The 10,649-nt window shown below is 54.8% G+C and overlaps 1 protein-coding gene across 2 annotated transcripts; it reads left to right on the top strand.

Annotated features, from left to right (window-relative positions):
• The first annotated feature begins 13 nt into the window (after positions 1-13).
• CRTC2 (CREB regulated transcription coactivator 2) lies at positions 14-9,838 on the top strand. Of its 2 annotated transcripts, none has more exons than XM_070607473.1 (14): positions 14-491; positions 3,256-3,357; positions 3,435-3,551; positions 4,117-4,178; positions 4,823-4,891; positions 5,042-5,145; positions 5,245-5,274; positions 5,441-5,505; positions 5,607-5,656; positions 5,789-6,033; positions 6,394-6,800; positions 8,118-8,387; positions 8,871-9,057; positions 9,184-9,838. In XM_070607473.1, the coding sequence occupies exons 1-14, from the start codon at positions 339-341 to the stop codon at positions 9,402-9,404; spliced, it is 2,082 nt and encodes a 693-aa protein (XP_070463574.1). In that variant the 5' UTR covers positions 14-338; the 3' UTR covers positions 9,405-9,838. The 2 variants fall into 2 exon arrangements, with proteins under 2 accessions (XP_070463574.1, XP_070463573.1); XM_070607472.1 differs by having other exon boundaries at positions 243-491; positions 3,435-3,548; positions 4,114-4,178.
• The last annotated feature ends 811 nt before the right edge of the window (positions 9,839-10,649 follow it).

Genomic DNA, 10,649 nt, shown 5'->3' on the forward strand with positions numbered 1-10,649 from the left:
TTCGTGTTGATAGACTACGGACCAATTTAGAACTACTTTTCCCAGCTTGCCCCGCGCAGGGAGGAGCAAAGTTCCCAGTTCCCGGAGTCAACAGGGATGGCGGGAAATGGTGTGCGTTTCCCCTCCGTGCTGTGTGACCGGAGCTGTGAAGGAGTTACGTAAACAAACTACAATTCCCGGCGGTCCCCGCGCGCAACAGGTCAGGGCTAGGCTGGGGCCGGGTTCGCGGTGCTCGCTGAGGCGGCGGCGGCGGCTACGGCTGGAAGAGCCGGGCCGGAGCCCGCGGCACAGGCCGTGGCTTGTGTTGGGAGGGTGGCGGGGAGGGACAGGGGAGGAAGATGGCGACGTCGGGGGCGAACGGGCCCGGCTCGGCCACGGCCTCAGCTTCCAATCCGCGCAAGTTTAGTGAGAAGATCGCGCTGCAGAAGCAGCGTCAGGCCGAGGAGACGGCGGCCTTCGAGGAGGTGATGATGGACATCGGCTCCACCCGGGTAAGGGGCCGCGCCGGGGAGCGGGAGCGGAGCAGAGCAGAGAAGTTATGGAGCGGGGAGCCGAGAGGCGGGGCGGGAGCGGGAGCCTCAGCGAAGGAGGCGGAACGCGGCAGGGGCAGCGGGCGCCTCCGTCTGGGAGGCGCGGGTTGAGGGCCTAGGGGCAGGAAGACGGATTTTGCCGGGGGGTGGGGGTTGGGGAGGCTGAAGCACAAGAGAGGTTGGGGGTTTGGGAATGAGCAGGGGTCGAGTAAGTGAGGTGGGAGAGGGCAGAGAGAGGAGATAGTCCCCTGCAGCCCGGCGGAGGCTGGAGGTGGGTGGTCCTTGTGCATCTCTGATTGAGTCCTTTCGGGGACTCTGCTGAAGCATCCCCGATGTTGGGTTGGGGTCTTGGTGTTCTTGCCCTAATCTGGCTCCTCAGAGTTAGTAATCTCCTCCAATCTGGTTCCTCTGCCCTGTTGTGCCACTTGGCACTTTAGTACCTCCGGGAAAGGGCCCCTTGAGTGGTTTGAGCAGCAGCGCTGGGTATAGTGGGGCAGGAAGTCCCCTCCTGCGTCCCGTCCCTTTGCTTCCTTTTTCAAATACTTCTTGTGGTTTCCTGACGTGAATGAAGGTGAGGTCCATTGCTCACAGACTGGTGCTTGGTGTTTTGCCCTGGCTGCCTTGGAGGAGAGGTAGGGCTTTGAATCTCGAAACCAGGTAACTAGTTGGCTGTAGGTAATGTGGAACCCGATGGTTTGCTGAGCTTTCTAAGGAGATGACTGCTTTATGGGTCAGTTATGGGGTGCCTTGGAGAATCTTCTATATGTAGGGAATATTCATTCCTGGGAACTTCCAGAAAGAAGGCATCCTGGCAGAGTTGCCTCTGAAGTCCCTTTGGCCTTGGTTTCTTGCTTCCCGGGGCTGAATGTCAGAGGGAGCAAGGGGTGGGAGTTTTCCCAGCTGGTATCCTACTTTGGGGACACATTATTCTGAAAACAGCAGGTGAGGATATTGCAGTGATCCCTCAGGGCAAGGAGCTAGAAGGAATTTAAGGGGAAATGGTAGAACATAACTACCACATTTCAAAGCTCTTTCTGCTGGTCTGACTGTCTGTGATTGCGTCTATGACTGTGACTCTGGTTGTATTTCTGTTTGTGTCTCCCTTGGCTCTGTTAGTCTTTTTTGTGTTTTTTTCCCCTTTGAGTCTCTAGAGACCATGTGTCCTAGTTTGTGGGAGTCAGAACCAGAGAGAGTTAGGTAGGGAAGCAAATGGTGTGTGCATGTGCATAACCGCCTCTAACTGCCATGAGGATCATGGTCTCTAACTGCTGACTGCTCCCTTTAGGAGCTTTTGATTATGGTGGGGGCAGAGGCAAGAAGGTGAGCAAATGGCTGATCTCCAGCTGACGGCTTGAGGCCCTGCCCTCTAGACTGTGACTCCAGGAGTGGCATGGTGGGATCTTAGGGCTTGTATGGGCAAAGAAAGGCTGTGAGAAATTCAAAGCTGGGGCTTCTGTCTTTGTAGTGCCTTGGTCTGTCAAAAGGCTCCCTCCGCCTAGCTTGTCCCTGGTGGGTGACTTCTCTGCTGCACATAAAAGTCTAGTGGGTATACATGGCCAGGGCTTGGACACCCAAGGGTCTAAAGCTAGAGATAAAAGAGACCTGGGGCTCAGCCTGTTGTCTGGCTGTCTGGGAGAGCTCATTTGAGGCATACATGGCCAGGGGGGCCTATATTGCTGAGAGGCTGGGGTTATCATTTACATTAATAGCAGTCTTGAAGTGGCCCAACGGTCAGCATAGTGCCCACTAAACTCACTGGGCTGACTTCTTGGAACAGAAAGTTAATTCTGATGTTGGCCTGTGCACAAGAGTGTGATCTCCAGAAGCTCTTAGAATTTACCAGTCATCAGCTGCCTTGGGTCTATTTATTTGGCTGGTGGCAGTGGCCGAGCCTCAGAAGTAGATGCTCACCTCTCACAGAGGGACATGAGATGTGTAGACAGACTAAAACCATGCCAGGCGGAGGGTTGTGCTGTCCTACTCCAGTGCCAGATGTATCTCCCCAGAGTGGGGATAAGGCCAGGGGCTGGAGTGAGCTATTGCTCCCTCTCTCACCCCCGTTCTCCAGGCTCCCCTGCCAATTCAGGGGCTTTAGGACTAGGTAGAAGAATGCTTCTTATTTTTGGCACTTTTTCCAGCTAGGAGAACCATTATTCCTTAAATGTTCTAGTTCGGAAAGTGCAGGCTCTGTGTCGCCTTCTGAGGCTGGGCAAGTGGCAGAGCCTAGAAGCCTGTGCCCTCCAGAGTGGGAAGGAAAGAGGCTGGCAGTAATGGCTTTCTGGCATCCGCCTGTGTCCTTCCCCGCATCTTCCAATTAGTTCTGGACGCATCTGGAAGGGAAAGCAGAGATGCCTATTAGGCGCCCTTCCCCAGGAGTTAAACTCATGTGACTAGCCTGGGGGCTCCTGGAATCCCCTCAAGGACTCTGTTTAGACTGATGCCAACTGGGTCAGGCACTGAGCATAGTGTCAGGCCCTGCCTGGCAGGGTGGTGCCAGGCATTAGTGATGTCATTGATGAGGGGAGCCTGCAGAAGAGCTAGGTGGACTGTTTGTGCCAGGTCTCAGTGGATCTTTCCCCCAGCACTGGTTTTTCTGCTGGCAAATCTCTCAAAAGCAGCAGCTATAGTAGCATTTCCTTGAGACAGGGATGGCAGCGGTGGCCAAAGGAACAGGAACAGTGCTCAGGACCCTCTGGAACACTCCTGTTTGTCGTCCATTTCTCAGTTACAGGCCCAAAAACTGCGACTGGCATACACAAGGAGCTCCCATTATGGTGGTTCTCTGCCCAACGTTAACCAGATTGGCTGTGGCCTGGCTGAGTTCCAGGTGAGTGGACACCAGCCAGCGGGGAGTGCAGGCTCTCAGGCAGCTTCCCCTGTGGACTCACCTGTCTCTTTTGGCAGAGCCCCCTCCACTCACCTTTGGATTCATCTCGGAGCACTCGGCACCACGGGCTGGTGGAACGGGTGCAGCGAGATCCTCGAAGAATGGTGTCCCCGCTCCGCCGCTATCCCCGCCACATATCCTTCACGAGGGTTTGGGGAGTCTGGAGGGTGGTGGGATGGGGTTCCTCCGGAACTCATGGTAGGAAGAGATTTTAAGTGTTGTCCAGTCCCATCCTCCTCCAGGAGCTCTCCTTTACCCGGCCTCCCTGAAAAGTGACCATTGGTCCATGTGCCAGCACTGGCTCCTGTGCTCCTGAGTCCGTGCCCTCCATCTCTGGCTGGCTCTGACTGCCTTACTTCAGCTTGCTCTCTGCTGCCAGAGGCCGGGCTCCCTGATAGGTCTTCTGCTGCAGGGGTTTGGTTCTGTCCTCAAATTTCTGTTCTTAGCTTTCAGTCTCAGAGTCTTCCACAGACCTGTCTCCCCCAAGCCCTGCCCAGATATTCTTCTATATTTTTTCAGCTCCACTATGCCTCATTCCTTCTTCCAGTTCCAATCTTTGACCCTATTGTTGCTTCTTTTAGAAGAGGTGAAAGGTATTTCTTTCTTGAAATAACTCATCTGCTGCATCCATCATTCTCTCATCTGATCTCTATCCCATCCATCTCCTCCTCGCTTTTTTCCTTAACTGGTGCTGTTCACATTGACAGCTCTCCCTACAGTCCTGCCTACTTATCTCCTCCCCCGGAGTCCAGCTGGCGGAGGTCAGTGTCCAGGGCAGGCAGGATCTCCTGCCCACTCTCTGACATGTCTCTGGAGGGAGCTTGGGTTGGGGCTGGGCTTGCTGGGCTAGGCTTTACCTCCTCCCATAACAGCAGGGCTGGGAGGGGTGGGGGCAGGTGGAATAGGTGGGTCAGAGTCCAGTCTTGGCCATGTTGACACGGGTGGCCAAGCCTCCCAGTCCAGCCAGGGCAGGACCAATGGTAACTGTGGCTAGCTGGGGTGTGTGTGTGTAAGGGGGAGGGGAGAACGGCAGGGTGGCAGGTGAAAATGGCTGTCTCCTGTTGAGAGCAGGCGCCAGATGTAGTATTCTGGCACTCCAATTTCTGAACCCTTCCTCTGCCTATCTCATGCCTAATACTCATACCCAGCAGAGTTGCTGGGCTCCAAGATTCTTATTCAGCTTGTCCTGGCAGATAGAAGTTGAGAATTTCTAGCTCTCCTATGTTTATTGGGGGAGAGAGTTCATGGGTCACAGATATCAGAAGAACCAGAAAGAAAGAGGCATGATCCTCAGTGCCCAGCCCTCTCCTCCTCCACCTTGGCTGCCCCACATTTTGAACCCCCATGCCTGCTGTCTTGTCCATTGCTAAGCCTTCCTCCTCATGACCTTGTTTTTCTATCGCAGGACAATGCCCTGGGGCAATTTCCCTGCAGAGAAAGGGCAGTTGTTTCGACTACCGTCTGCACTTAACAGGTGATGGCCCTTGCCTTCTTTAGGCCACATCTCCTCTTACCTGTAGTTTCTGGAGCCCTTCTCCCTCACTCCTGCCCTGTTCCAGCCCACCTAGTGTTTTCCCCTGCTGAGCAGGTCACTAGTGCCAGCCCATCTCTGTTCCCCCAACAGGACAAGCTCTGACTCTGCCCTTCACACAAGTGTGATGAACCCCAACCCTCAGGACACTTATCCAGGCCCTGCACCTCCCAGTGTCCTCCCCAGCCGCCGTGGAGGTAAGTGGCCATGTCCCAAGGTGGGAGCAGCCATGAAGCTTTTGTTTGAAGCAGGTAGGCAGATGAACACTGCAACCAACTCCACCACATCCTTTGCAGGTTTTCTGGATGGCGAAATGGACTCCAAAGGTGTGTGTTTCTCACCACTTGTGGGTATTGAATGCCAAAGAATGGACTGGTGTTGTGGGCTTTCCACAGGACCAGGGAGCTGGTCTCCCTCCTGCCTGCCTCTGCTTTCTATCTGCCTTACTGGCTCCTTTTCCAACCCTCTCATCACTGGTCTTTCTCTTTCAAGTCCCTGCTATTGAGGAGAACTTGCTAGATGACAAGCATTTGCTGAAGCCATGGGATGCCAAGAAGGTAGACGTGGCCCACTACCCTCTTCTTTCCACGGGGCGAGTCTTCCAGGGTCTTCCACAGAGCACTGTCCTCATTGTCCACATTCTTCCTTGTCTCCTCAGTTATCCTCATCATCTTCCCGCCCTCGGTCCTGTGAAGTCCCTGGAATTAAGTAAGTACCTCTGTGAGGTTGGTTGAGGGGGTGGGGGAGGGGGAGTAAAGGGAAATGTGGGTGGCTGATCTCTGCTCTTCCCTGACCACTGCTGCCACCAATTACATCTTTGTTTTCTTCTCCTTCCTCCAGCATCTTTCCGTCTCCTGACCAGCCTGCCAATGTGCCTGTCCTCCCACCTGCCATGAACACGGGAGGCTCCCTACCTGACCTCACCAACCTGCACTTTCCCCCACCGCTGCCCACCCCCCTGGACCCAGAGGAGACAGCCTACCCCAGCCTGAGTGGGGGAAACAGTACCTCCAATTTGACCCACACCATGACCCACCTGGGCATCAGTGGGAGCCTAGGCCTGGGCCCAGGCTATGATGTGCCAGGTGAGTGGCTCTCCTGGCCATGTGTCCGTGAGGTGCTGCCTGGCTGGAGGATGAAGGGGTGGGACGCTGGAGTACCTGGGATCCTCCTGTGACTGCCCACACCAGCCCTTCACCTGTCCACCCAAGGATTCTCTCACTGCCATTTTCTGCCAGTGAGAATTAGTAGATGTGGCTTTTGCTAGAAAGAAGGTGGAGAGCAGCCCCCAAGTGGGCAATGCCAGCCTCACTGTCAGGGAGAGAGTAGGGAGGACATTGTGTTGCCACTTCCATAGTCTGGTCACTGCTACTCATTCTGAGCAGAAAGGGGCCTTGTTCCCATCAGTAATGTTGGCATCTCTGGTTTTTTGTCTGTGCCTGCAGGACTTCATTCACCTCTCAGCCACCCATCCTTGCAGTCTTCCCTAAGCAATCCCAACCTCCAGGCTTCCCTGAGCAGTCCTCAGCCCCAGCTCCAGGGCTCCCACAGTCACCCCTCACTGCCTGCCTCCTCTTTGGCCCGTCATGCACTGCCCACCACTTCCCTGAGTCACCCCTCACTCAGTGCCCCGGCCCTCTCCTCCTCCTCTTCCTCCTCCTCTGCTTCATCTCCTGTGCTGGGTGCCCCCCCTTACCCAGCTTCTACCCCTGGGGCCTCTCCCCGCCACCGCCGTGTGCCCCTCAGCCCCCTGAGTTTGCCCGCGGGCCCAGCCGACGCCAGAAGGTCCCAACAGCAGCTGCCCAAACAGTTTTCGCCAACAATGTCACCCACCTTGTCTTCCATCACTCAGGTATGCATGGCTGCCTTCCCTACATGTGTGTCTCCCTTCCCCTTCTGTTCTGCCAAGTTCTTTCCCTTCCCACCCTCCTTTCCTCAAGTACCTCTTCTTCTTCCTTCCATACTCCTCGTCTCATCCATCCCCTTCCATTCGTCTCCTCTACCTGCCCCATCTTTTATCTTGTCTCCTCTTGGCTTAAGAGAGCAAACCCTGGGGTTAAGCTTTCTGGTTCAAATCCTGGCTCCATCTCTTACTAGCAGTCTTCTGGACTGTTACTTAACTTCTGTGAGTCTCAGCATCCTCATCTATAAAACAAGGATGGTATTGTAAGGATCAAAGGAAAGCACCCACGTAGAGTGCTTAGCACAACGTCCAGCCCAGGTGCATGCTTGACAAATAGGAGCTTATCCTCTCCCTTTCCTCCCTTGTTTGTTCCTTTCCTCCTTCTCTTGTCTGTCTTTTTCCTCATGCCTCCATCCTGTCCCATCCCCTGTCCCATCTCCCCTCCTCCTTTCATAGCTTTCTATAGAGTCAGAGACTGTCACATCATGGAGCCCAGTCCCTTCACTGTATAGATGAAGAGACTGTCCAGAGGGAAGGTAACTTCCGCAAGTTAACACAGCAAGTTAGGAAGAGTCGGGACCAGAACTGTAACTCTTAGTTTAGGGCTTTTTCCCCTGTGCTCAGATGCATATCCCTTCCCCCACTCCTCATCCTTCTCTTCTTTCTGCTCTCTGCTCCCCTCTCCTCTTGCCTGAATGCCCTTCTTTCCCTCTCCTCTGCCCTGCTCTCCCTGCCTCCCCCATGACCCTTCCCTGGAATGTGTGCTCTGTGTTCCATCTTTACGCATAACCCCTTTTCTGTAGGAAAGATGAAGGCCAGGCCAGCAAGGACTCTGCTCTCTTGGAGCTTGGAGTCAGCCTAACTTCAGTTCCTCCCTCTTTTCCTCCTCTTTCCCCCCTTCTTCTCCCACTCCCTCTGTCCTCTTCAAGGCTTTAGAACAACAGTTTTCAAGTTCACTGTTATGCCTCAGTCACTTGTGAGGTGTGTCACAAGTACTTGATTACTAATAATAGTTAAAGTACCCAGCTTTAACAATAGTTTACTTCTGGAGTGGTTTCAAAATTCTCCTGTATTAGCCTCACTCAGTCACTTTCATTTTGATAAGCATTTTTGAGTAATTGTACCCAACCCCAGGGACGCCCAGTAGAACGCTGTCAGGTTTGTTTTGAAGATGGTTGCAGCTTAAGAGGGTGGGAAGCCCTAAGAGGTCCTCTTGAGGGGCACGCTGAGGGGTCAGCTTCTCCCTTCTTCCTCACTTCTCTTTAGGGCGTCCCCCTGGACACCAGTAAACTGCCCACTGACCAGCGGCTGCCTCCATATCCATACAGCCCCCCAAGTTTGGTTTTGCCCACCCAGCCACCTACCCCAAAGCCTCTACAGCAGCCAGGGCTGCCCTCTCAGGCCTGCTCAGTGCAGCCCTCAGGTGGGCAACCCCCAGGCCGGCAGCCACACTATGGGACACTGTACCCACCCAGCTCCAGTGGCCACGGGCAACAGTCTTACCACCGGCCAATGAGTGACTTCAGCCTGGGGAACGTGAGTACCCAGCTCCCTAGGTTAGAAGCAGGGGAGGGGTAGGGTGGGTGGACGGGGCCTGAGTGGTGTCGCCACTGCACTCTGAATTGGGAGATCTAGTTGGGGGAGATCCTCCTTCCCCCGGGTAACCCGGCACTGCCAACTTGGGGCTCCTCTCTTCCTGCATTTGACCCCTACTCCTGCCCCTCTCCCCCAGCTATCTCCACACAGCTTGCTCTTTGATGACTAGTGCTTTGACCCGTTCTCTTCCTGGCATGCACGTGCTCTGTCCCAGCAGGTACGGTGCCCTCGCCTACTTGGGGCCCTGTACTTGTGTCTGTTGCTCTGCTTGCTGCCATCTCCATCTGTGTCTGCTTTTGTTCCTGGGGTTGGGAGGTGAAGATTACTGGGCAAAGGGGGATGTGTTAGTAGGGCTAGGCAGGGACATGCAGGAACACCCTGTTCTGAAGTCCACTTCCTCAGGGTCTATCTGTGTGTTCATAGCTGGAGCAGTTCAGCATGGAGAGCTCATCAGCTAGCCTGGGGCTGGATCCCCCTGGCTTTTCCGAAGGGCCTGGATTTTTAGGGGGTGAGGGGCCGGTGAGTGGCCCCCAAGACCCCCATGCTCTCAACCACCAGAACTTGACCCACTGTTCCCGCCATGGCTCAGGGCCTAACATCATTCTCACAGGTGAGAGGTGGGGGTGGGGGGGATGGAAGGAGGGAGAAAAGTGATTGCTGGTGCAGCAGGGGATTGATGGGTCTTGGAAGAGGTTACAGGGCATGGGCTCCTCACCCATCTCTTCTGCCCACACAGGAGACTCCTCCCCAGGTTTCTCTAAGGAGATTGCAGCGGCCCTGGCTGGAGTGCCCGGCTTTGAGGTTTCAACAGCTGGGTTGGACCTGGGGCTGGGGCTGGAGGAGGAGCTGCGCATGGAGCCACTTGGCCTGGAAGGGCTTAACATGCTGAGCGACCCTTGTGCCCTGCTGCCTGATCCAGCTGTGGAGGATTCGTTCCGCAGTGACCGGCTCCAGTGAGGGGGCCTCATCACCATCCCTTATTCTTAGCCCTGTCCCCCATCACTGTCCTTTTCCTCCCTTCCCCTTGGCCAGTAGAGACTCCACTCTCTGCCCCCAGATCCTCTTTCTGACATGAATGAGGGATCCCAAGAATGAGAAAAAGTGGGGGGTTTGTCCAGGTGGCCCCTGAATTCTGCATAAGGGGTGGGCCTGGGGGGAGTTCAAGGGAGAGCCTAAAGCACTTGTAACTTTGAACCGTCTGTCTGGAGGTCAGAGCCTGTTGGAAAGCAGGGGGTAGAGGGGAGCCCCGGAGGCAGGGCTTGTCCGGATGCCTAGGGGTGGGCAGTGCCAGCCCCTCCTCACTACTCTTCCCCTTGCAATGGAGGAGAGAGCCAGAGTGGATATTATTTTTTATTAAATATATTATATGTTAATAAAAAAATCATATCAAACCTGTGGTTGGCTGCTGTTTGGGATGTGGCTGGGGCTCTAGGGAGTTCTTGGGGACATAGGCTCTTTCATCTGTTACGCTTTTTGCATCTTCTCAGCACCATTGAGGGCCCCCCCAGCTTCAGACTTTGTACCTGGCATTGGATGTGGGAGTCTAGGCTGGATGTAGGTTCCCATGGCAGCACATGTGCCCTCATGTGCCTTCCCATCTGGCCAGGGCCCTGCCGCAGCATCAGGAGACAGGGGCTCTGACTGGCCAGACAAGTTACTGCTCTTCCTCAACGCTGAGGCCTGGCAGTGAGTGAGGAGGTGAGGGGGCAACTGCTGCCTGAGCTCACAGGTCTGTTTTCAGTAGAATGACCCCAGCTTTCCCGGGGTAGCTGGCCTTAGTGTTAAAGCTCCCAAGGAGAGAGGATTTAGAAACAACTACTGATGCCAGAGGTAGATCTCGGGTTGGCTCCCTCTTTATGGCCCTTCAAGCCAGAGGACCTAGAAGTTAGGTGGTACCTGGCTAGCCCCTGGGTGCATGCTCCTAGGTTTCATTCCTGCCTTTTCAGTATGCATGAATTCGCTTCACCCTTCCCACTCTTCTCTACTCATTCATTCAACAGATGCTTGAGTGCTAACCATGTTCTGAAGAGGTTTCCTCTTTCTGACTTGGGTTGCTAGCCCTCTGACCATTTGAATCTGCCCTCTTCTCTCTTCCCCACCTAGCATAGTCAGAAAAGTAGTGCCCCTCCTCAGTTACCCCCACCTCTAGTACTCTTCCACACCCTACAGCCCTGGCCTCTCTTCCTCTTTCCAAAGCTCTTG

The sequence above is a fragment of the Equus przewalskii genome, unplaced genomic scaffold (assembly GCF_037783145.1).
Source record: "Equus przewalskii isolate Varuska unplaced genomic scaffold, EquPr2 ChrUn-10, whole genome shotgun sequence".
Classification (NCBI taxonomy): Eukaryota; Metazoa; Chordata; class Mammalia; order Perissodactyla; family Equidae; genus Equus; species Equus przewalskii.

Excerpts from the sequence above, each read along its gene's own strand:
- CRTC2 (XM_070607473.1), top strand. The coding sequence starts at position 339 with ATGGCGACGTCGGGGGCGAACGGGCCCGGCTCGGCCACGGCCTCAGCT. Across the intron at positions 5,146-5,244 it reads CCTCCCCAGCCGCCGTGGAG|GTTTTCTGGATGGCGAAATG; the intron begins GTAAGTGGCCAT and ends CATCCTTTGCAG. Across the intron at positions 9,058-9,183 it reads GCCTAACATCATTCTCACAG|GAGACTCCTCCCCAGGTTTC; the intron begins GTGAGAGGTGGG and ends CTGCCCACACAG.